The sequence below is a fragment of the Prionailurus bengalensis genome, chromosome C1 (genome assembly GCF_016509475.1).
Source record: "Prionailurus bengalensis isolate Pbe53 chromosome C1, Fcat_Pben_1.1_paternal_pri, whole genome shotgun sequence".
Lineage (NCBI taxonomy): Eukaryota > Metazoa > Chordata > Mammalia > Carnivora > Felidae > Prionailurus > Prionailurus bengalensis.
Genome location: NC_057345.1, coordinates 4,080,177 through 4,105,824, shown reverse-complemented (window position 1 = coordinate 4,105,824; position 25,648 = coordinate 4,080,177). Strand labels below are relative to the sequence as shown.

The following is a 25,648-nucleotide window of genomic DNA, read 5'->3' as shown; positions in this document are numbered from 1 at the left end:
TGCTAACTACTTAAAAGCTGGAAGAGGGAGAACATTGTTCCTGCAGCCAATTATCATTGTCCTCTGTTTTTGAGTTTATTTATTTATTTTGAGAGGGAGAGAGAAAATCCCAGGCAGGCTCCTCACTGCCAATGTAGACCCGGACGTGGGGCACGTGAGATCGTGACCTGAGACCAGATCGAGTCAGACACTTAACTGACGGAGCCCCCCAGGTGCCCCTACTTTTGTCCTCTTTATTTACCCTGTGAAAGACCCCAAAGCTGGGAGCGGAAGGGAGCTTACAGGCTCTCAGTCCAGGAGGGGGGTCCTAAGCTATTGGCAGTTTTTCTCTGTTAGAATCGCAGGCAGTAAGTCAAACTGCGGATGGAGCTCCAGTGTCCCTAGACCAAGCTGCCGGGTTGGGTCCCACTTGGCAGGCTGGCGTCTTTCCCACTCGTAGGACAGGCCTGTGTGCAGGCCACGTCCAGTGGGGGAGCCACGCCTTCTGCCTCACCCCGCCTGGCACCTGGTTTTGAGGGTGGGGTGGTCACTGGCTGGAATGACTCTGCCTCTTCGCTGAGGCTGCCTCTTCAGCTTCAGCCATGCCTGCACCCCGGCCCCGGGTGTCGTCAGAGCAGTGAATGGACGCCCCGCATGGTAAGGGTGAGCACTGATGGGCTCCGGGAGCCAATGCTGCTGTTTCAGAGAAGAAGGGGCCAGAGCGAGGGGCTTTCTGTCCTGTGCTGTCGTGAGTCTGCAAGTGAGTGTACCGCTGAGGCCCCTACCCCTAGCTCCGATGCACTCTGGCGGTCTGGGGGTGGCAGGTGCGCACTGGCTGGGCTGGGGCCCCTGATTTCTAGAGTGACCCTACTGACCTGACAAGGCTCCCAGCTCTGCAGCTGGAAAAAGAATGAATGATGGAGTCATGACTGCCACAAAACCTTTGTCTTCAGAGTCGCTGATGTTCCATTGTCACAGTGGCCTTGGTGTCCTCAGGCCAGCTGGAGGCCGGTCATCTCTTTCCTGGCAGAGTGGTGTCCCCAGCCCACCTGTGCCCCATGCCTCCACTGCCCCTTTCAGCTTGGTTTCTCGGCAAGCCGCTTGCGCTCCGTCCCTCCTGTCTCTCCCATCGTCCTCTCTCGAACCTGCTCCCAGCACCTCCCTCCTGTTGAGGAGCCCTCTGACCTGCCAGAGCCAAAGCCAGAGAGCCCTTCTCGGCACTCACAGTTCATCCGGACCCTCTCAAGCTCCCTCCCCAGACCCCTTCCTCCCCTCCCTGCACCCTGAGCTCTCTCTCTCTCTGTCTCTGGGAATCCCTCTGGGACTCACTTGGACTCCAGCTGAGTCCTCAGGACCCCCCACCCTGGGATGGCTGCCGGGGTCCCTGGGTTCCCCAGACCCTGTTCCCAGGCGTCCCCCTGTAGTGGCAGCCAGGCCATCCCCTAGGTGATCTGGCCAGAATCCCCGTGATCTCCTGTGGCCTGGCTGGCTCTCTCGCGGACTCCCCACCTCATCTATCAACCCGTCCTTTGGGCTCCACCTTCAGAACATACCAGAATGTGAGCTCTCACCTCCTCCACCGCCCTCCCCCGCCAAGTCCCCATTACCAGGGAAATGGCCTCTTCCCTGGTCTCCCGACTTCCCTGAACCACTTCTTTTCCCAATGCTGCAGCCTCGCTGAGCCTGTTACACCAGAAATCCGGTCAAGCCGAGCCTGTTCCCGACCCTGTGGTGGCTCCTGTCTCACTCCCAGCAGACGCCAGATCTTTTTATTTGTGCCGCTTCTGTCCTTATGAGGCCTTCCAGGAGGGCCCTCCCCTGTGCCTCTCCGACCCCTCTTATCTTGTCCCCCCTCTTGCCTTGCTCTCCCCCTTCACAGTCCCAGGACACCTGGGGCACTTCCAGCTGTGGACCCTGCCCACACCGCCCACCCCCTCCAACCCCCCCACCGCACTCTGTGTTAGGTAGACCCCACCCCCACCTGCTGTCTGTGTTCACAGGCGCTCACCACCCACCCCTCCCGGAGCGCAGGCTCACAGGGTGGGGACTTGGCGTGACGTGCTCACGGCTGCATCCCCCGCACTGAGTGCAGGACCTGGAGCAGAGTAGACCTGCAAGGTGCAGAATGAACTGGAAAGAACGGAGGGGCCCCTGCGCGGGAAGCAGGGCCACAGCACGGCAGCAGAGGCGGCCCCGCAGGAGGAGCGCGGGAGGGGGTGTGAGGTCCAGGGTCGTGGCAGAGCACCACGCCGACGCCGCCCGCCTGAAGCGGCAGGAGACAGATCTCGTACACGCCACACGAGCATCAGGCAGCCCAGGGGCCACGCGTGGCTCCCGGGGGTCCCGAGGCTGGGGGACCGCACAGCTTAGCTGGCACCTAAGGGAGAAGGCAGAAGGGAGGGAGGTGGGTGGTACACGGGCAGGGAGAAGCCTGGTGGCCCAAGCAGAGGACGTCTGGGAGACGAGGTGCGGGAGGAGGCCTCCCGCCCGGATGCTCTTACCGCTTGGTTTCCACTGGGAAACAGCACCTGTGGGAGGAATTGATTTCACTGCAAAATCCAGAATAAGGCACAGATGCTCCTTTCCAGTTTTGTGGCCTCATTTAACTGGAGCCCCTGCTGCGTGGCAGACGGTGTGTCGAGGCCTCGGCTGGGGAGGAGGGAGAAAAGAGAGGCGCGAGGCACGTTTCCGACTCTTGGGGAACCGGCCTCGTGGGGCCCCGAGGTGAGCACGCGAATGCGGGTTTGGGTCTCGGTTTCGTCATCATGGGGCCAACCGGTGTGCCGGTGACGGCCGCGTTCCTCCCCGTTCTCACTTTCTAAGAATCTTTGGTTTTGCGAAAGTCGTTCTCGGCGTCCGAAGCCGCAGAGAGCAGCTTTGTGTCCAGGCAGGCGGCCGTGGGGAGCGGGGCAGGAGACCCCGGCTGCCGCTCCTGCCGTCCGGGGCTGGCGGTGGTGAGGAGCCTGCTGACGCCCACCCCGGGGATGGGTCTCCTCCGGCCGCCTGGCCCTCTCAGTGGCCTCCTCCGGCCTGGGAGACGTGTGTGGCTGGCCGGCGGTCCCGCTTTTCTTCCGGAAGTGAGAGCGTTTTGCTGGAGAACCCCGGTCAGCCACACAGCGTCAGAATGCTCCCCTCTGCCAGTGCACGGGGGTCTTCTGTCTCTGGTGCCAGATTCATTAACCTTCGCTTCCTGTTTCGCTGCATCACTAGGGGTGCGGATATCCCCTAACAGTGGCTTTCCTGTTCAGTATCTTGAGCATGGCTCTGACCTGACAAGGCTCCCAGCTCTGCAGCCCTTCACCCCGACTTGAGTGTTTCCTTTGAGGAAACCGACCTGCACTGGTGCCTGGCCTGCAGAGACGCGACCTTGCCCTGCGTGGACTCCAGGCCTCGGCCTGCCTTTCCCGAAGTGGGGAGCACCGAAGGCATTTATGCGCAGGACCGCCACCTTATCCCCAGTCTCCCTTGGCTGTTGGGGCAGGAGTCCGCCTGCCCCACTTTCCCTGCTGCCTCGTTCAGAACAGGGAAGCGTCGACTCTCAAACGGCAGGAGGCGCATTCGCTTGTGACCTTCTCGAGTGCCCTGACACCGAGGGTGAGGGGTAAAGCATGGCCGGGCAGCCCTTTCTCCTGACTCCCTGGGTCTGGGATGCTCCTGGGCTATGTCTGAGGCCCCCGCCAGAGCTCCCGCTTTTGACATTTTGGCATCAGAAACCCGTCAGTTGCCAAAAAGAATCCTTATTAATCACCTCATTGAATAGTCCCCTGGCCCTGGCCCTGGTTCACAGAGATGACCACAGGCACATTGGGAACCTGGGAGGGAGAAGCCAGACCGTCTCAGGAGGCTGTCACCCCACGGGCTCTCAGAATAACCCCTTGCCGTTACTGGGGGTGGGCCAGTGAAAATAGGATGAACTTACTATTGTTTTCTTAATATAGGAGGCTGGCACCCACACTCCGTCAGTTGGGATTAAATATAGAAACGGGGGCATCTCAAATCGCCACCCACAGCGCAGGCAGTGGCTCTGGGCGCTGAGCTGCTCACGGCTGCTGCGGGTTTGTAGGCGAGCGTGACCCAGTCCGCCAGTCGGGCCTGGGAAAATAAATTTAAGCCTCTATTTTTAAGCCAGCCGACACGCTGTCGATACTTGAAAAACCCTTGAGCAGTTAAATGTTAGATTCAAAAATATCTCCGGTACCCGATGTTTATCTGTATGTTGGGGGCCGAGCGGGTCTCATTCTCTGCCTTCCCGTGATTCCTGCAATGGATGTGGAGTCCAAGGACAGCACGTCTACAATTTTGTTGTCATTTTTTAAATGGCGAAGCTTGGGTAATGAGGACAGCACATGACAGACTGTAATTTGCCAGAGCGATTTTCCCATCACCGGGAGCACCTCTTGTACCTAAATGGGAAGACATTGACAAGCTTTTCCAGTGGGACCCTGGGCAGAGGCACTTTGGGGAAGGCTCGTGCACTTGGGAGTTTAAGTGTTGAAGAGCGAACAGGAGGTGGTGACAGTGTCAAGGACGGCTGGTGGCTTTGGCTTCTCTGGCCAGACTGAGGGCCCAGTAGCAAAGTTAGGGGGACACCAGTCGCGAACTGGTCAGGGGGGTTTCCACTGGGGAGGGTATTGTTTGGTTTTAACAAAATGTACTTTTCTCAGTGGACACATGGCTTGTGACCTGTGGCGTCTTCCATCATAGATACTGAGTTTTGTGGAAACAGGCCTTGCAAACGTGTCAGGACGGGATGAGGCCTTTCGTGATCTTCTCTCTGCAGGGGCCACGTGACCTCATCATTTTGCCTTAGCAGCAGGTAACGAGAATGTCCCAGAACCAGCCCCGCTCAGTGCTGCGTCCAGGGCTGTTCCTCACCCCACCAGGAAGAGGGGACCCAGGCAGCTTGAAATCAGCATCTTATTACAATCTCGACTCTTACGAGATCAGCTCTCTTCCCTCTAAGTGGACACCAGAAGTCACTTGACACGCAGGACCCCAAAGGACCACGGCATCCTTGCCTTGTCTGGGAGCGGCTGAAGTACGCATTTGTAAGAACAGAGACGCCGGGGGCTGCCAGGAGCCGCGGGCAGGTTGCCAGCGAGGCCTGTCTTCTCTGGCAGACCTTTCTGCCTCCAGCTCTGATGCCGCGCTTCCCTCGAACGCTGTGGGCACCAGGAGACCTCTCTTTTCAAGGCCAAACACTTGAGCTGTGGACAGAGCTTTTCCATGTAGTGAGCCCTAGAGTCTGCCTCGCCATCCCTTCTGGTCGAGGCTGCCGTGGCCTCCCCTAGAGGCATGGGTTGACGGACGTGGGCAGAGTTGGTCCAGGTGACAGCCTTCCCGGAGCTTGGACCCTGCCGCCCCCCTCGGCTGTCCCCTGCAGAGCAGACCTGTCCTGCAGTGTGGGTATTGCTGCCCACCCTGACTGCCCACTGCCTCTGTGAGTCACTGTTCCCGGTACCCGGGTTGAACCCCCAATTTGGGGCACAATCTCCTAAGAGACACGCGTGCTGCCACCATGCCTGTGCCCCAGTCTGGGTCCTAGAATCTGTGGACTCCATCCATGAGCGGCCTTGGCTATAAAATGCCAGCCAGCATTCTGTGTGAGGTTTGCAGCTGTCCCAGCTCAGATTTGTATGCTAGCTCTTGGGGTCAGGGGGAGGCTGTCTTTTTAAATGTCATCCTCAGCAGACGTAGCAGGTAGTTTTGAAGACCAGCCTTATCTGACAGATCCCCTGACACAGCTGGCTCTGGACCAGATAAGCAGGCCCTTGTGGTCTCAGCAGCGAGTGACAGTGGACCAGACTGTTACCCAAATACGGACCCTACGGCTCCGACTGGAGCAGTGTCCTTGAGTTGAATGTGATCCGTAGCTGGTGATCCTTCGTTCATTCGTTCATTCATTCATTCATTCATTCATTCATTCATTCAGCACTACCCTTTCCTGAGCACTCTACACCAGGTTCCGAATTGGGCGGGGACACTGTCAGGCACGTCCCCACCTGGTGCTGGCCTCCATGTCACATGTGATACAGATGGTCTGGGGATGCAGCTTGGGGGCTGACAGGGGCATCTGGGAGCAGGAGGTCACCCAGCTGCTCCTGTCTTTCTCCGGAGTCTGTCCCAGGCTCGGAGCCTCTCCTGGTCAACACATGCTCTGGATTCTGCAATATTTTATTTATTTATTTATTTATTTATTTATTTATTTATTTATTTTTTACATTTTATTTATTTTTGGGAGACAGAAAGAGAGAGAGAGAGAGAGCAGAAGTGGGGGAGGGGCAGAGAGAGAGGGAGACACAGAATCGGAAACAGGCTCCAGGCTCTGAGCCGTCAGCACAGAGCCCGACACGGGGCTTGAACCCACGAACCGTGAGATCATGACCTGAGCCGAAGTCGGACCCTTGACCGACTGAGCCACCCAGGCGCCCCTGGATCCTGCAATATTTTGAATAACCGCGAAGTCACTTGGGGAATCTCTACCTGCAAACTGAGCCAAAGCCCAGTTTGAAGGAGCTGAGTACGTCCTTTGTCCCTCTATTCTTTTATTCTTAACGGCTTCTGCTTTTCCGGACTCATAAACAAGAAGTTGGTTGTGGGTACTTCCTGCATTCCAGACATACTTCCAGTTCAGACCCTGCCTTTCCCGCCTCCCTACCATCCTCCCCGCCCCCCAGACCCTGAAGTTGATGCCACCGCCTGGTGGCTCACGGCTGGCAGCCCTGGTCTCGAGACCTTCCACACCCACACCCGCTAATTTTACTGCCACCCCCACCTGTCACCATGGTCTTGCTCTCTCTCCGTATCCCGCCTCGGTTGGGAATGCCGCCTCAAATCTCAGGGTTGCAGGTCCTGGATCGAGAGGCAGCGCGGCGTGGCCCCTGGCACCCCGTGACCAGGGGCTGGTCCCCACTCTACCCCAAGCGAGTGCTGTGTCTTTCGAAAACTGGCGGCCATGATGTGCCTACCTCACAGGGCTGCTGTCCAGGGAGCGTCGGTGTTCATTCATTCATTCCTGCGCTCAGTATTTACGGAGGGCTTACCAGGGAGCAAAACAGAGTTGGCTCCCTCCAGGGCCGACCCAGCCCGTGGGACTGCGGCGTGCGGAGCGGGGGCTGCTTGCTGCCGCCATCGTTGTCTCTTCTCTGCTCTATTCCCACCTCCCGTGCCAGACTTCGGTGTCTCCTCCTCCGTTTCCTCCCAAAAAATCCTCCTCGTCCCTGGCTCCTCAGGAGGACCCCGGCGGTGGCGCCATCTGAGAAAAGGACAGCCACACATAATACACGTTCTGTTACAGACGTCTGAAATCTCCTAGTTAAGATGCCCCAGGTGCCCCCCGCCCCAGTTTCTGCCGGGACCTTGCCTCTTCACCGTTCTTGGGTCCAACTCTTCCTAGACTCCGGGATCGGCATTTTCTGAGTGTAAATTTTTGCCGGTGCCCTGGTGTTTCGTGGCGCATACGGCCTCTCTCAATAATACTTCACACTGAGTGAGCTTTTGTTGGCTGCTCAAGGAAGGTTTACTTATTGTAGTTAGAGTAAGTCTGTGGAAAAATGCCTTCTGGATTCAAAACCAGGGAGCAGGGCCCCTTGTCCAGCTGTTGGAACAGCTCTATTTTTTTTTTTTTTTTTAATGTTTATTTGTTTTTGAGACAGAGCATGAGCTGGGAAGGGGCAGAGAGAGAGCTCCCTCTCTGGAATCAGAACCCGGAGCAGGCTCCACGCTGTGAGCCATCAGCACAGAGCCCGAGGTGGGGCTCGAACCCACAGACCGCGAGATCATGACCTGAGCCGAAGTCGGACACCCGGCCGACTGAGCCCCCCAGGCGCCCCGGAACAGCTCAATTCTTTGTGAGGCAAACCGACCCAGGAGAACTCGGTCTGTGGGCTTCCCCTCTGCAAAACTGAACGCACATGCACACACACACACACACACTCCCAGACACTCCTGCCCACACATGTGTAAACTCCCGCACACGCGTGCACATACACGCTCCTCCCCCATGTGCATATGTTCCCACATGTACACGCACGTGCACGCGTGCACACCCCAAAGCCACACCGCGTCAGGAGGCGCTCCGTGGGTCTCAGACCTGCTTCGGTGCCCTCTGTGGTTCGCACATGTGAGGGGATGCTGTCACTTGGACTCCACCCTTGTCCCCTGAGCAAAGTGTGTGATTCTCACTCCATTTCCTGACATTCTGGGACATTTCACTTCTCTTTCCTTTTCTGTGTCTCTTTCAGACCTCAGATCTCTAAAAAGTCTCCAATTAGGTAGGTGTTGAGTTTCACAGACCCTCACTAGTCCTGCGTCTCGTAGTGGTAGCTGCTTTGCCGGGCAGCACGGGGCTCGTCCAGCGTGAAGATGTCGTCGCCTCTTGTTCCTGCGGTAGCCGAACCCGGGACTCAGAGGGCCATCTGCCCTCCCAGGGTCCCCACCAGGCAGGGGTGATGGGGCAGTCAGTCCCAGGCCGTCTGAACCACCGTGATGCAGGGCCACACTCACACTGCAGTTCGGTTCATGCAGAGGCTGAGTGATTCCCCCCCCCCCCCCCCCCCCAGGGACGCGGTCCATGCTGAGAAGCACGGTGACTTCCCCGGGTCCCGTGGTGTGTTTTCCCTCCTTGGAGTGCTGGGCTGGGGACGCCTGGGCTTGCCCCACCTTCGCCGAGGCCCCTGGGATGGGTAGGAAAGCCCCAGAGCCTCGGGGTGGGCTTAGGGGAGGCGCCTGTGTCTGTTTCCGATACTAACTCCACCCAGCGGAGGCTCCTTGCAGAGCAAAGTATGACCCCTTGTCTCAGACCTTCGAGCCGAGCTGCTCGAAGGCCTGAGGCTCCCTGGCCTTGCCGGAGCCCCCAGCCCCAGTCGCCTGGAGATAAAACCTGGTGCTGGCAGTTCTTTCCTCTCAAAAGAGCCGTTTCCCCAGCGTTCTGTCTGCAGTCTTTGGCGTCGGACCAATGTGTGTCCGAGCGTCTGTTGTTCATTTGAAAAATGAGGCTACCAATCCCTTCCTGCTTGGACTAACCAGATCGATGCACCGGTTATCTCTGAAGGCACCTTTAAAATGGCAGGCCGCAGCTCAGTCTCCACTCCTCACGGTCGTTCATCATTACCATCATGTAGCAGTACCTTCTTTTAAAAAGTCCTGGTAATAAAAGCATTGTTTTTCATCTGGAACACTAATGTATTTTTTTAAACTTTGTGTTCCGGAAATGCTCAAATATGTACAGACGTGGAGAGAAGAGTATACGGGACCCCAGGTTTTCCTCTCCCAGGCAGAGGGCCCCTCTCTGTCTCCCACGTTCCTTTTAAGTAGCGTCGTCTGTGTTGGCGCGAGGCCTCTGGTCCAGTACGGAAGGGACTTCTATTCTTTTTAGTTATATCACATTTTGTTTTCCCCACACAGTAAAGAGAGTTTTAAGTAGTCACCAATGTTTAAAAATTGGTAGATTCTTCATAAATGTGTGGCTTTGAGTCTTGCCTAGAAACATCAGGAGGCTGGTAGCATGGGCCCCTCGTTCCTGGGGGTGGGAGGCAGTAGGCGGGTCTGGGCAGCGGCCTCCTCCCCTCCCCACATCGCCTGCCTGACCCCACTGGCATCCGAGTCTGTAAGCCTTACCCTAAACATGCTTCCCCTGTGAGCCTGGCTTTCGTGAGTGGGATAGAGTCTGTTTTCTGCCTCTCTCCGGGTTTTTAGAAGGCGTTCTGTATCCTAGGGTGAATGTACATAGCCTTCTAGGATTTCTGATAGATACCACGCTGCTGCTTTTGTAGGTCAAAAATGGTTGACTCTTGGCAATCTCCTGTAGCTCAGCCTAAGACAAGACACGGTTTAAATGTTTAAATGGGGGCGCCTGGGCGGCTCAGCGGGTTAAGCATCTGACTCTTAATTTCGGCTCAGGTCGTGATCTCAGGGTCGTGGGATCGAGCCCCCCATCGAACTCTGCACTGACGGCATGGAGTCAGCTTGGGATTCTTTCTCTCCCTCTCTCTCTGCCCCTTCCCTGCTCTCTCTCTCTCTCTCTCTCTCTCTCTCAAAATAAAAAAAAAATCAATGTTTAAGTATGAAATAAGTATGATGTATCGTACAGGGGGTGGGGCAAGAGTTGGGGATGGGGAGACTAGCAGCTGTGCAGTCATGATCCCGTCAAGTTAAAGCATGGCAGTGAGCAAATGTCTGCAGCCTGAGGTTTTGAAGACAGCTTGACCTTCTGTGAGCCTGCTCTTCTTGTTTATTTTACGTAACAGCTTTATTGAGAATTCACATGCCATACAACTCCGCAGTTACAAGTCGTTGATTTTTAGTGTGTTCCCAGCTACACAACCACACCACAGTCAATTCTAGAACATTTTCATCCCCCCAAAGAGGAGCTCCATACCCATTAACAGTCCCTCCCCGCCTCCCCCCGATCCACCAGCCCTAGGCAAACGTTAATCCGTTTTCTGCCTCTCTGGTTTTGCCCATTCTGGACCTTTCTTGTAAAGGGAATCCTACAACATCTGGTCTTTTGGGACGGCTCCTTTCACTCGGCATCACGTTTTCAAAGCTCCTCTGTGATGTAGTGCGGGTCCGTGCTCGGGTTATTTTTCCTGCTGGATAATATTGCATCCTATGGATGTGCCACATTGTCTTCATCCGGTCATCAGCTGATGCACATCTGAGCTGTTGCGGGTAACGCTGTCACGGAATCCGCGTACAAGCTTTTGTGAGAACGCGAGCCTCGAGTTCTCTTGGGTGCATACCTGGGCGTGGAATTGCTGTGTCGTATGGTGACTCTTGTCAGCCTTTTGAGAAACTCCTGGCCGTTTCCAAAGCAGCTATGCTCTTTCCATCCCCATCAGCGATACGCGAGGGTCCTGATTTCTCCACGTTCTCACTTGGCATCTGACTTTGGGTGCGGCCCTCCTGGTGGATTTGGTAACAAAACCTTCCCGAAGGAATGTGATCTCTGTAGAGGGTAGAGAAAGGATCGTCGTTTTGTCAGCGGCCTAGGCCATCAGCTGCGGTGATTTTCAAGAGCTCCCAAGGAAGCCAGGTTTACACCATGAGCTCAACATGCCCCAATCGTGCACCCCCGGCCCGGCCCAGCGCCGGCTGCGGGCCCTGCCCGTGGGTAGCGGGAGGGCTTTGTCTCTTATGACTTGTTCCCCGGGTGGGAAGTAGCCTCCCCCCGTCTCATCTGCCATGTGGCCATTCTCCATGCAGGTGTCACCATGAAGCTCATGGACGAGGTGGCTGGGATCGTGGCCGCACGTCACTGCAAGACCAACATAGTCACCGCTTCTGTGGACGCCATTAACTTTCACGACAAGATCAGAAAAGGTAACGGGACTCTGCTGACGGAAGGCAGGTGGCCTTTGGCTGTCGGGCTCCCTCTGCCGGTTCGCTTTTGGTTCGTGCCCCGTGTCGCCAGCGCCCTGGTGTCCGCCCATTTGCCATGAGAGACAGGAAGCCAGAGTTTTGTGCTTTGTTCCCGTAGTTGCATCCGTGAGGCTAGGATTTGCTCGTTTGACTTTTCAATCTGATAGACTTATTTATAACTCGTGTTGGGGGCCCTAATCCTACTCAAGCGCACTGTGAACCCATCTTCCGAAAATGCTCTGCGAACGGAGCCCTCTGATCATCTTATGTGCGCAGTCCTGGTGACGGTTGCCAGCAGAGTTTACGCCACTGTGCACGTTTCCTCTGGCGTTGGAATAACCCTTGATGTAAGTAGTGGCGGGATCTGCGCCGAGAAGCCCAGGGACCGCAGTGCTGGGCCAGTCCTCCTGTACCACCCGGGACAGCGCTGGGGTTCGTCCTGTCCCCAGGCCCAGCGACTCGGCCGCCACCCAGACGGCGCCTGCTGTCTCCCTGTGGGTTTGCCACCACAGGAGACGGGGCTGGCTCATCTCGCTCGTCCCGCGTTGCTGCTGCAGGTGTGGAGCAGCCGTCCCCTCCCGAGACACGGTGATTTCAGTGTGTGTTGTCTTCCGAGGTGAGGCTCCGTGCCCCAGAAATGTAGCCCTTGGCTGCAGGGCTGCGAGAGCCTGGCATTGATGCTGGGTCAGCCCTGCTGTGACTGCAGCCTCGCGGGGAGAGCTGTCGGGTCAGACCGGTCCTGGGTGGGGGTGGGGGGGTGACGACAGGCACGCCGCCGAGCGAGCGAAGCAGTCTTGTCGTGCCCCCCCCGCCCCGCCCCCCACCCCAGGCCTCACTGACCCTGGAGGGCCCCGGGCCAGCACGGCCACGCTCTGTCCTGCAGAACACGGCAAGCGAGTGAACGTCCTGGAATGGGGGGGGGGGGGGGGGCAGGGGCGGCGTGTGCCCGCCCTACATGCCGGGAGCACGTTAAGCATAGCCCCCACAGTCCCCGTCCGGGGCCCCCGGCTGGTGTCCCAGCCCTGGCCTGGAGCCCGTGCCGCCCCTGGGGAGCGGAGAGGTCACTCTGCTTTCTCGGGTCATGTCTCATTTGGCGCGTCAAGGACTGTGGGCCAAGCCAGCAGTGATGGAGTCTGGTCTGTTTCTGTGCCAATGTCCTCCAGGGGCTGTTAGACGCTGTCACACCTTATCTGTTGTTTTCGGGAGGAACATCCCCGTGTGAAGCTGTGGGCTCCTCTGTGGGAGAGCCCGCAGTGACGTTCCCAGGCAAGGTCTCCGTCCTGACAGCTCAGGGCCACACCCGCTTCAGGGACGGAATGGGCGCGTGTTGTCTTCAGTTCCACGGGGCCAAGGTCGCTGCAGGTGCGGCCACTGTCACGGGCTCCCGTCCTCCCACGTTCTTTGCTCCTTTCTGGGGACATGCAGCGTGAGGCTGGGGGGGCCCTGCTGGCTGTAGGCAATCCAGGGGTGCCAGGAGCTCGCTGAGGGGGACCGGAGACTGACATTCCCGCTCGTTCTGAGTTGATTTTCTGATGCAAACCTGCTGAGATTCCCGTGAAGTCCAAACGTGTGGGGCTCTAGCTCAGCCTCCAAGCTCCTGCTGTCCGTGATCCAACATCTCCTCCGCCCTACCAGGAGGGGGCTGGGAGAGTCAGGCCAGCCGGCAGCGTGGGATCCAGCCCTCTGCACCACGGCCAGGGCCGGGGCGGAGTTCAGTGCTCTGCACAGCGCTGTGTGTGTCCCAGGGCTGCACCACAAGGGACCACAGACCTGGGGCTTCAAACAGCAGACGTTCACTCTCTCACAGTCTGGAGGCCCCAAGTCCCCAGTCCTCGTGTGGGCAGGGCCCCTCCAGAGGGGCTAAGAGAGGACCCTTCCAGCCTCTGGTGGCTTGTGGCTCGTGGCCACATCACTGTACCCTCTGCCTCCACCATCACGTGGCCTCTCTCTTCTGCCTGTTCTCTTCTGATGACTCTTGTCTCAGGATGTGAGGCTCACCCAGAGAATCCAGGAGGATTTCATCCTGAGATCCTTGACTCTGGGGCATCTGCAAAGACCCTTATTCCCAGCAAGGTCACATTGTGAGGTTCTGAATGGACTTACCTTCTGGGGTGCCACTGTTCAGCCCGTTACAATGCTGTCTCTCCTAACAGCTTGGTTCCGGGTAGATGCTAGCTCACTTCCCCTGTCGCAAAATGGTGAGGTGGGTAAAATCTGTGCCCCACGCTACCCCTTTCCCCACATGAACGTGAGTCCTGCCCTTGCGAGAGACGGCGGTAAAGTCAGCACACAGCCCGGGGACCTGACACCTGAGGGCAGCCCCCCGGAACAGAATCGAGGCCCCACGCTTCTCCGGCATAGGGGCACCGAGGAGGGACCAGCGACGTTCCCATGCGTGGCAGGAGGTGGGGTCAGGCCCAAGACCCAGACGTGTGGAAATGACAAAATGGCAACACTCTAGTGCAGAACATGGAACTGCCCTCCTTCTTGGGCAGTGAACTAGCTCGTTCCTGAGTCGAGTTCAGCATAAGGACTATTTTTTTTCAAGTTTATTTTATTTTGAGAGAGAGAGAGAGAGTAAGCAGGGAGGGGCAGAGAGAGAGGGGGAGAGGGAATCCCAAGCAGTCTCTGCGATGTCAGCGCAGAGCCTGACGCGGGGCTCGATCTCGTGTACCGTGAGATCAGGACCTGAGCCAAAACTAAGAGTCGGACACTTAACGGGGCTCGGCCACCCAGGTGCCCCCAAGGACCATTTTTTAAGTGCTGATATTTCACAGAAAAGGCGCATGTAGGCGACGGAGCCGGTGGACATCCCAGGGCTGTGGTCACGGTGTGGCCGCTGTCCACAGCCAGCGCCCAGCCCCCGGGGCCGTGCCACCTCCCATCTCTGCGATGCACAGCCCTAGAGGATGCAGCTGTAAGAGGCCGCCCCCCCCGGGAGGGGCATCCCCCACCCTCTGAAGGTTGATCTGACGCAGTGGAGAAAAGCCCAGAAATGTCGACACGTTGCCAGCCAGGCACGCGGCCTGTTTGTGAGCTCCCTGCAGCTGCTGTAATGTCTCACCACAGAACCAGTGGCTTAGAAGGTTCGCACCCTCTCTTACGGTTCTGGAGGTCAGGCGTCTAAAAGCGGTCCCCGGGGACTTATTTTTATAGGGTCGCTTGCTCCATTGCTGATTTTTTTTAAGTTGAGACGTTAGAATGCCAAGGCAGCTGTGAAGGGAAGTAAAAGAGGAACATCGTTACCTTTGATGCCATGGTCTGGGAAGCCGTGGGCAGGAAAGCCTGAAGCTGGAGCTGTGTTGTGCAGAAGCCACGTCCTCAGACTCTTGGGTGGGAAGTGAGGGATCGCCTAGAAAACGCTTTGGGATGCAAAGCGGTTATGTAAGAAATGCCAAAGTTACTTCGCCATGTCCGTGCTTTTCTGAGAAAGCTACACTGTCGCTGCTCTTTTTGGAGCTTGAGCGCTGAGCTGTTCTTGTCGTTTGAAGTGCTTGGCAGCCCCGCAGCTGTGGTAAGAGCAACTTTGTATTATTCTGTTTTCTTTTCCTCTGTTTTCTTTTCCGAATCCCCGCAGGCCCCGCTGCGGCGGCCGCAGTGGCTCTGGGAGGTGGGGCCGGGCACCTGCCGGCCCCCCTGGGCCGCGCCACTCTGGGCGGCTGAGCCCTGCTCCGGGAACAGAGGAGCTGGGGTCGCAAGGGTGATTTACGCCTCGCTTGGTGGGGCGTATGCTGTGCCTGCCCCACGGCCCGGGAGCTATACTTATCCCCAGTTTTCCGATCCGGAAACCGCCCGTGCGGCAGGGCTGCTCCCTTCCAGAGCCGGGAGGGCAGGCGTCCGGGCGCAGGCATCACCTCGGCGGTGCTGAGCTTCCCCCCTGGACAGTCACGTGCAGCGCCGTTCACCGTTGACGCTCCCTCGGCCGCCCGAGTGGCAGCCGGCCCACACAGCTGTGCGTGGATCTCCTGGCTTTCTCCAGCCTCTCGAAAACGTGGCTGAGCGTCCTCGCTGTCAGGGGAGTCCGGCCCCTGGCACTGGCCTTGGCCTTGGCCCGGAGCCCTTTTCCCACTGAACTGAGACAAAGGCAGCACCTTAGCCTCCTGCCTCCGGCTGCCAGTCGGGCTTTGCCTGGGGGGCTTTGCCTGGGCGGGGGGGGGGGGGGGGGGGGGGGGGAGCGCCCACCTGTGCGTCCCCCGCAACAATTGCTGGCCACACATGGCTCTTTGCCTCCTAATTAAAGGTAAGCAAAATGGAAAATGGTCGCACCTGCCACATTTCCAGTGCTCAGTAGCCACGTGTGGCCGGCAGCCACCGCATCAGACGGCACAGAGCAAGGACATCCCACTATCGCCGAAAGTTCTGGGCAGTGCTGGTCTCTGGACCTTCTGGACTCCGTCCCCGGTGTCTGACGTTCTGGGAGGAATTTCCCTCAACCCTACAGTCATATAGACAGTCAGCCCAAAGCCGGGTGCCCCAGAGCCCCCTTGAGCAGGGCCCCACGACCCCGCGGCTCACTACAGATCTGAGTGCAGAGCCTCCCTGCGAGGCCGCCTGTGGTCCCAGGGTGCTCTCTGCATGCCATCTGCAGGGACACCCGCTCAGACCTCAGGGGCCTGGTTGGGGTTCCCCAGGCAGGGCCCGCCTCTTGGTGGTACTCAGGGGGCTCCGCTTTATTCTGGGAATTCACAAGAGGAATTTCACAGAAGCTCCAGCTTCAGTTAGATATCTATCCGATGGTTGCACCGCCACACGGACGGCCGAAACGTACAAACTACAAGACAGTCGACAGTCGTGACAGTCCTGTCCCTTCGTTTTGGATACTTTTTAGCAAACTAACCACAGGCATTGACTTCCCGGGCCCTGGATGCAACAGCAAACTGACTTCCCTTCAGAAGCCCACTGGGTCTGCGGCTGTGTGGCTGCCGGGACCCTGGCCCCATTGTCTTCGGGATTCGTTTGTTTTTACTTGGAACTTCGTTCACGTTTCTAGGCTCTTTGTATTGTCGTAGAATCCTGCTTCAAACATGGAAATGTCACGTTAAGTGCTAGAAATGTACGATAAGACCCTTTCAAAATAATATGCTCTGAGCTTTATAAGTGTCACCCTTCTGATTTTATAGTCACTAACGATGCAGTGTCAGTAGTGGCCCCAAGAAACTGGATTTTACATTCAAGTCACCAAGCGTAGCATCTGCATGGATAGCTGTATTAATTTTCCGTGGCTGCCGTGACTGCTTCTAGAAATGTGAGGGCTGGGACAGCAAACCTGCTGTGTCCCAATTCTGGAGGTCCAAGTCCAACCCGGGTCTCTGGGATAACACCACGGAGCCGGCAGGGGGCAGGCCCGTTCCTTCCGGAGGCTCTGGGAGAGAATCCGTTTCTCGCCTGTTCACCTTCCAGAGGCCTCCTGCCTTCCGTGGCCTGTGGCCCCTCCACCATCTCCACAGTCACCAGGGTAGCATTTCTCTGACCCTCCGCTCCTGCCCCCTCGTCTGCTTAGGACGACCCTTGTGAGGACATCGGGCCCCCCCGGATAGTCCAGGCTGGTCGCCACATCTCAGCATCGTTAACCTAACCACATCTGTAAAGCCCCTTTGCCACGGACGGTCACATAGTTCACAGGCTCAGGGGATTAAGACATCTTCCGGGGCCACTGCTGCACCTGCAGTCCAAGTCGGCTCATTCCAGTTGACACAGGCCATTTCTGAGCTCTGCCTATGAGCTCTGTAGACAGGACTCTCACAGAGAACACAGGGGAACGACAAGGGGGTCAGCTCTTGGGGGTTTCGGGGCAGCATGAGAGGACGTGTCCCTCAGTCTGTCCCAAGCCCCCAGCTGCTGCTACCAGGTGCCTCTGAGGTTTGGGAGATTAGCAATGAGGTGACAGAGGCGACGAGCTTCCAGGCAAATCTCAGCCTCTTACAGAGAGTTGGTGCTGGAACTCGGGTCCGGAGGGGACTTTGTGTACCGATGTCCCGGGACCCGGTGAGCGCCGCTGAGTCCCGGCCTCTCGGCCCAAGCTTGCGTGCTGGGCATGCTGAGCTGTGGCCCAGGCCTTCCTCTGCAGGGTCCACTCTTGCTGTGGTCACATCTCAGTGTCAGGTCTGGCAGAGCTGCTGACGTCCTGGAACCCGGAGAGAAAGGGCAGGGTTCTAAGGCTCGGTTACCCTGGGCTCCCCACAGGCTGAAAACGTAAAATCTCTCTTGCTGATGCAGTAGCCCCTTGTATGTATTTAGACAGTGTTAGAAGTGGCATCTTGGCCAGTGTAAATGCACCTGCTACAGAAAAAGAAAAACGCTATATTTGTTTTAACCTTGACTTCTTATCGCCACGTTGGTACAAATCTCCACCCGAGACACTAACGGCGTTGTGTGGGCTCACTCTGTGCTTGGCTTGGGGTGGCTTTTCCTGGAGGACTGTTAGGGAAGGACACTCAGACCTTACCGGAAATTTCTGTCCCGGGCTTGCATCCCCATGACATACTTAACGTGGGGAGGTGACCTCCCCGTGGCCGCATTTGCAGCCCACCATTTCCTCAACTTCCCCAAGAGACGTTACTCCTGTGCCTGTTTGCAGATGAGGCCACAGCACAGTGTGGCTCCCGGCTTGCTGCCTGCCCCCGGGGACCTCCCCAGCCACTGCAGCCTGCGGGGATGGCCGGCCACCCAGGGCTCGCACCGGGCCTCAGAGAGCCTGCCTTTCATGGAGACGCTTTTGGGGAACGTCTGGCCGTTCCCATTTCAGGAGCTCAGAGGACTACTCCGTGCGCCCTCCTGGCCTCCGTCCCCCAGGCCAGGAGAGCGGCCCTGACACCAGGAGCCTGTCCTAGGTGGGCTTGTGACACCCAGCACCAGCAGCAGGTGCCGTTTTCCCCCTTGACCTGGTCATGCCTGGTCTTTTTTATTTTTTTGAGAGAGAGAGCACCCACGCGTGCACGTGCATACACATACACGCACACATGAGAGGGAGAGGGACAGAGGGAGAGACAGAATCTCAAGCAGGCTCTGCACTGCCAGTGTAGAGCCTGACACGGGTCTCGAACTCACAAACCATAAGATCATGACCTGAGCTGAGACCCAGAGCCAGACACTTAACTGACTGAGCCACGCAGGTGCCCCATGCCTGGTCTTTTAAATAAACAAGCCACTCTCTGGGTGGATTTGGACGTGTGACCTAGTGGAAAAGTCCCCAGGCAATGTGTCAGTGATTTGGACGCTCGGCCTCCGCTGCCCCCTACGGAGAGCCTTTGAGCATGTGACTGCTGCGCCCGGTAGGCCCCCCTCTCTGCAGTTTCCCAGGCAAGTTGAGGTGGACGGGAGCACAGGCTGGGGTCCTTCCCGGTCTCGGGTGGTCCTGCCCCTGTACTGGGGGAGAGATGGGATGAGCCAGACCTTGTGGGAAAGAGCCTCGCCGCCCCATCTCCGTGAGGTCTCTGGGCATCCTGGCCTCCGCTCGGGCAGCATGCCTCTGGCTTCGTGTCCAAGCCCCATGCTCGCCAGTAAACCACGTCGACATGGTGGCTCTCCAGCCTTGCCCGGCCTCCATGTGGTGAAGGGGCCTCTAGGATCCAGTGAGAAACCACCCTGCATGAGCCTCGAGGAATCGGCAGGAAGGGGGAGCCAGCCCAGGCTGAGCCTTGTGCTGGGTTTCCCAGTACCCTGCGCATGATGGCTGCTGTCACCACTCTCTGGGCTGTGAGCACCCTCCCCGGGTGACCTCTGGCCACATGAGACAGGAGTGGTGGTCCCTGGAGGTGAGCGAGTCCCCTTAAGTCACACAGCCCCTGGCTGGGTGTGGTAGACCCACAGACATGTCTGGGGTGCCTCCTTCGTGCTAGGTGCACTCCGGCATAGGGCGTGACCCTCCTCCAAACATGTGCACCTACGGGGTCGTTCAGTACACGTCCTTCTGGGGCGCCTGGGTGGCTCAGTCGGTTGGGCGTCAGGCTTTGGCTCGGGTCACGATCTCACTGTCCGTAGGTTCGAGCCCCGCGTCGGGCTCTGTGCTGACAGCTCAGAGCCTGGAGCCTGCTTCCGATTCTGTGTCTTCTTCTCTCTCTGCCCCTCCCCGGCTTGAGCTCTGTCTCTGTCTCTCTCAAAAATAAATAAACATTTAAAAAAATTTTTTTTCTCATAAAAAATAAATTGAAAAAAAAAAGGCCTTCTGGGGTGCCCAGGTGGCTCGGTCAGTTAAGCATAGGACTCTTGATTTCGGCTCAGGTCGTGATCTCACGGTCCGTGGGATCGAGGCCCAAGCCAGGCTCTGTGCTGACAACTCGGAGCCTGCTTGGGATCCTCTCTCTTCCTCTCCCTCTGCCCCTCCCCCCGCTCACATGCACATGTGTGCACATGTTCTCTCTCTCAAAAGAAGTAAGTAAACTTAAAAAAAAAAACCCATGGCCTTCAACTTGGGGACGATAGGACACTTCAGGGGTCTCCTGAACCCCTGAAATCTTAAGCAAAATCAGTCTGTTCTGTTTCTCTCTGGAGAACACATGGCAAGCACAGATTCTCAGAGGGTGGAGGGGACATATGATAGAAGGGACCCCAGGAGAGGCATCTATACCCCCCCCCCCGACCTGCCCTGCATGTGCACTGGGTGCTGAGGCTCCCATAACTCAGGCAGGGCCTGGCGAGCCTATGGGTGGCCTGTCCCTGTTGGTCACATAGGCAGCTCCGTCCAGGGCAGGAGGACTTGCCCGCTGACGCTTGACCCTGACGTGCTGCTCCCTGGTCTCAGCCCAGCACAGGTGTATGCTGAGTGCTCTGTTCACGACTCTACCCTTGTAGCTCACATAGTGCCACTTGTCACTGACCATGTGGCCTTCCTTCCCTCCCGGAAATGGCTGTGCACGGCATGAAGCACTCCCTGTAAGTATGAAACTGAATGTGGCATGGAACATTCTGGTACTTTATAACATGGAATAACTGCTCCTGCTTCTGGTCTGCCCACACACTCACCTCTAACAGTCACCACGCTGTCTTGACTTGTCCGTCTTCCTGGGTCTTTAAACATGTCTTGTGGGGCCTGTCTCCTTGGAGCTAGGATGTCGGGGCTCCCCCGGGGTTGTTCAAAGGTCCCCACAACCAGCACTTCCAGGGAGCAGGACTCAGCATTACATGCCAGACCTGGGCAGGGATTTCCTTGAACCCAGCCCGGAATGAGGCCATGCTGGGGCGTGGGGGTCGGGGAGCCCTTGTGGCTACATGTTGGTGGAGGGGAAGCCATGCATATTCCCTTCGCCTGGATGTCCCCGAGGGTTAGCGCCGCCTCATGGTCCAGAGCACCACCACTGGCGATAATAACGACTGGGCACAAGGCCAGCATGTGGCCCGTCTTGTGCTTCCCCGTAGTTACCCTGTGAGGCAAGTCAAGTCTGTTTATAGGAAAAAGACTGGGCTCCAGGAGATACAGGGCCAAGGCTAGATGGTAGGTGAGGGCCCACGAACAGGAGAGCCACTGTAGGTTAGGAAGCAGCTGCCAGGGTGGATATTCGTGACCCAAGGGGCATGGGGAGCTCAGGGAGGTTGGGGCTGAAGTCGAGAGAGAGGGACACCTGGCATGGTGTCATGGGAACGTATGACTTTGGACTTTATCATAATCAACAGGCGAAACCACGCTGGTACAGGCAGGTGGTGAGCACCTGGGGACTCTGACCAGGGACAGAGCCATGGGTGTGTTGTGGGAAGGCAGTGGCTGCGGCTCGGGGGAGAGCTCTGGTCCCGTGAGCAAGCCTCACGGAGAGACGGAGAGCCTGGCAGGGCAGATGTAGTTTTGCTGGACAGAAGGGTAGGAGGGCGGGGCCCGAAGTGCGCACAGTGGCTCTGGGGGATGTAGGACCACGGTCACCGTGACGGCTGGCCCTACCAAGCACTCGAGGCTGCCACTAGACCAGCATCAGGAACAATGGCTGGGGAGCACGGAAGGGACCAGGGGAGGTAGAAGGAGGTTCTTCGGTGGCGCTTGGCCCAACACGGGGAGGCAGCCGCGTGGCACCAGTAAGGCCACGGTGTAGACGGTGTGGGTTGACTCGGCCTCGACGCTCCTGCAAGAGGGACGGAGCCAGCTCACCGTGCAGCCACCTGAAAGCAGGTTGGGGCCTTGCCCTCGGGCAGACGTGTCCCCGGCATCCTTCCAGCAGACGCCGCCCCTCCCAGGGGGCACAGACCCACGCTCGGGCAGGGGGCCAGCGACCCCTCAGCTCACTGCTCACCTAGATGCCAAAAGTGAACACCTGCTCCCGAGAAAGGTGACCGCTCAGGGACCGCTACTAATGAGGCGCTGTGATGTCTCGTCATCTGTACGTCCTCGTAGCATTAGAGTGATGTCGCGTAACCAGGCGTCTTCTAACGCCCCCGGTAACCCCGGTGCCTGTGCCCTCCCCACCCGACCCGGCCGCCCCGCCTGTGCCCTCCGCTGACGCGCTGTGTGCTCTGCAGGGTGCGTCATCACCATCTCCGGGCGCATGACCTTCACGAGCAACAAGTCCATGGAAATCGAGGTGTTGGTGGACGCCGACCCCGTGGTGGACAACTCGCAGAAGCGCTACCGGGCAGCCAGCGCCTTCTTCACCTACGTGTCCCTGAGCCAGGAGGGCAAGTCGCTGCCCGTGCCCCAGCTCGTGGTGAGTGACCGCCTGCCCTGCCGGGCGCCCAGGAGAGACTGAGTCAAGGAAGCCCCTTCTGGGGAGCAGGGCCCCGGCCCAGCTGCCCCCTGGCCAGGCGTCCTTGGCTGCGCCGCCCCTCAAACGTGAGGGGCTTCCCCTGTCCATGCAGACGGGGCAGGGGCGGCCTCCTCACCAGCTCTTTGCCCCGGGGGTGCTCTCTTGGGGGTGAGCACGGCGCCCCGGAGCTCCTAGTGCTGTGCACACAAGCTAAAATGGGGCCGAGGACCCTCCCGAGGGACAGGTTCTCAAGCCTGTGCGTCCTGCTCGACGGGGACCGGGCCAGACCCCTACGCCACGGGGCTGGGCATCGGGGCCTCATGACCTTTTCCCTGCCTCGGCCGCCTGGCCAGGCTCTGCCCCGGGCACGCAGAGAGAGATGGCAGGTGTCTGGGCTGGGCTGTTGTCACGCAACCCCACACGTGGGCTGCCACCGCAGCACCGAAGGGTCCGGAGCTGGAATCCCAGCACCTTGACCAGTGCTGACCACGGGGCTGCTTGAGAGTCAGGGAGCCAGAAGCAGCAGAGGCTCAAGGTGGGCGAATGGGGAAGGTGTGGGTGTGTGGTGAGGATGCTTGGCTGGGAGATACTCGGTAATTGCGTATCGAACAAACGAACGGACGGGCGGACGATACTCCCAGAGTTCCGTGGAGGACAGTGACGGTCTTACAGTAAGCCTCACGAATTCCTTAGCAATGCCAGTCACAGTGAGTGCCCTGCCTGGAGCGTGTCCGGGCACCTGCTAGCACACCCTCTGCGCCCCGTCACCAGCTGAGGACCGTCCCCCCCTCCCCCCACCCCGGGCCAGCAAGGCTGAGGCACCTGTGGAGGGTCGGACGTTCAGTCCCGCGGCGCCTGGGTTTGGGTCCAGCACACGACTTGCCGTCATTCTGGGCGGGGAGCCTCTGCTCAGGCTGCTCCTGGTTTCTCCTGGGGCCGCGGTCGGGGCTTCCTGCCCTCCGTGGGGTGAGGGGGCGGGGGCGGGGTGGGGTCTCCGAGCGCCTGGCACTTTGGCGGCCCCCACAGTCCCCGCTCCCGTGGCTCCTCCAGAAGAGCAGGTACCGGAAACCTCTGTGATGGACACGCTGCAGCTAAGACCTCGCTTCCTCACGTGGGCTGGGAGTCAGGCTCCCGCGTGCCTCCTCGCCACCTGGCTGGTGGCCGGCCTGAGGCCCGCCCAAGGCCCCGTGGGGGTGGCACTCAGGCTTGGGGGGGGGGGGCTCACCAAAGCCACCGTGGCAGTGAGGCCCCTGGCGTGGCCGTGTCCTCAGGAGCCTCGGCTGCCTACAGGGCCCTGCTTCACCCTCTGCCTTTGCGCCTCCACTGAGTCAGGTGGGGTCAAGAGATGTCTCCGATGACAGAGCAGAGACGGCTGCGAAGGGGAGGGCTGTGAACCTGGCCTTGAGGGGTAAGGGGGTTTAACCGGGCTGAAAGGAAGGAAGGCAAGAGCTGGGGCGGGAGCCCCCCTCAGGCAGACGGGCCCCAGCCCCCCATTTCCAGTGGGCCTCGTCAGCTGGACGCTTCCCGCTCCGCCCGGCCGGCTGGGACGCGCCTTCCACTCTGCGGGCTCCCCCTCCAGGCTGGCAGGATGGCTTCCACCCCACCTGGCCCTCGGCCCACGTGCGTGATCCCCACTCCTGGCCACTTCTGGCCTTGACCTTTGCAGCCCCATGTCTCTGGGTCTTGGGCCACGTCTCCTCAGAACCTTGCCTGCTCCTCGTGGCCCCCAAACGCAGGCCTTGCCCGCTGCTGGCCTAGACCCGTGTCCCACCTTTTCCATGTCTCACGGTGCCTTATCCTAAATGCCGAATTCCGCCGCACGCGGGCGAATACTTGACGTCTCTTCTCTCTGGCCTCCGGGCTCCGCAGGGTGGCCAGATCCAGGGACACCACATTGTGTCTCCCCGACCTGACACACGCACCAGGCCTCGGTGAAGGCTGTGCTCCCTTGACACAGGACTGCCATGTCCAGACCATCCATCCGTGGCCCCTAAACACCAGGCCCTGACGGGTCCCTGTGCCCGTCCCCATCCTTGGGCGGCGGGGTCCAGGCCCTGTGCTGCAGGCATCGCTGTGGTCACCGCTCACTCCCCGGCTGACTTTGCCAGCTCCGCGTCTCTCTGGGGTCTCCACACACGCCTCAAACGTGATTTATCCTGAATTGAACTCATTAACTTTCCCCCCAAAACCCCACTCGTCCTCACGTGTTGTGGTCCCTTTCTCAGTGAGTCTGGGAACCCGCCTGGCCCCCCTGTCCACTGTCCTGCTCGGCCCCCCACACCCAACTGTCTCTGGGCCCCATCCCTGGCTGGATCCCTGCTCAGCCCTTGGCTCACCGCCTCCTCCATTCTTGCCGCCCTCGGTCTGACACCCTAGAGCCAAGTGGATTTGTTGAAACAAAATCAGATTTTCTCCCCTTCCTGCCTAATCTGCTCAGCAGCTCCTTGGCACCCTCAGCACCGGGTCCGGTGAGGCTCTGTCCTCAGCCCCCAGACTCGTTCCTGCCTCGGGGCCTTCGTACCTGCTCTTGCCCTGCCTGGATGCCTTCCCTCAGACCGGTGCAGAGCCAGCTCCTTCTCAGATAGTTTCTCAGATAGTTCCTGCTTAGGTGGCCTTCCCTCCGCACCCTGGATAAAGCCTGACCACCCCACCCCCCACCCCCGCCCCACGGCCCGGTGACCCTCTCCCCTCCCCGCACCACCTCCGGGCGCACGGCACCATCTCGGATCCTCTGGTGCACACGCATTCGTTCGGTATCCGGCCCCGGCCTCGGCCCCGATGTGTGACTCCAGGACGCCCAGCACAGACTGGGGCTCGGGAAGGTGCCTGTGGGGGCTCGTGGGCTTGCTGGCTTCTCCAGCCACATTCCTCCACCCCGCCGGTCAGTGCCCCGCTGGACACTTGGCGAGTGCCGGCCCCTAAACACCACAGGGGCTCCCTCCCCTCGCTGCTGCGGACGCACGCGCACCGTCAGGGCACGCGTGCGGGTGTGGGCATCCTGCTGCCGGGGCTCGGGGCAGGGGCCCCGGCGCACTCCTACTTCCTGGGTGCCTCCGTTTCTTCCCCTGTACAATGGCGACGGCCCCAGCGCGCGCCACAGAGGGTGGGTGAGGGTCCTGTGCGCTAGTTTATACGAGGAGCTCCACGCTTGTCAGCTGCTGTTTGCTGGCCTTTCCTGGAACCCTCTGGAGCCCTCCTGGCGGGGGTCATGAGGGAAGAAGCAGGAGGGGGGTGGTCAGCATTCACTGTTGTTCCCTAGGTAGGTCCCTTCCACGGTGGCCTTGTGGACGGGGGCCTGGGGTCGGGCGGAGGGGAGCCATTTCCCAGAGACTATCTGGATGAAAGGAACCAGGGACCCGGAGGGCTGGGGGCAGTGGCCAGCTGCCCGTCATGGGAGAGAAGGAGCGGGAACACATCTAAGGCCACCCAGCGGGTCCCAGCCAGGCCCAGCCCCAGGACCACTGGGGCCCTTTCCTCCCCTGTCAGCTGAAGGGGTGGCCAGGGGCCCGTGGGGCTCCCCAAGTGAGTAGGAGAGTAAGGACAGGCAAGGAGTCGGCCCATCTTCATCTCGCAAAGGCTCATTCTGAGCAAATGCAAATTGACAGGGTTTTCTGGCACAGTCCGAAGTGCCAGCTAGAGCCGAT

The 25,648-nt window shown here is 59.0% G+C and overlaps 1 protein-coding gene across 5 annotated transcripts in view; it reads left to right on the top strand.

Moving 5' to 3' along the window:
* Positions 1 to 25,648, top strand: part of ACOT7 (acyl-CoA thioesterase 7) — a 99,743-nt gene that overhangs the window by 61,194 nt on the left and 12,901 nt on the right. For all 5 annotated transcript variants that reach the window (XM_043573654.1, XM_043573652.1, XM_043573655.1 and 2 more), the window contains exons 7-8: positions 11,185 to 11,301; positions 21,781 to 21,965. In XM_043573654.1, the coding sequence (XP_043429589.1) occupies positions 11,185 to 11,301; positions 21,781 to 21,965 (302 nt within the window). The remainder of the gene's footprint in view (positions 1 to 11,184; positions 11,302 to 21,780; positions 21,966 to 25,648) is intronic.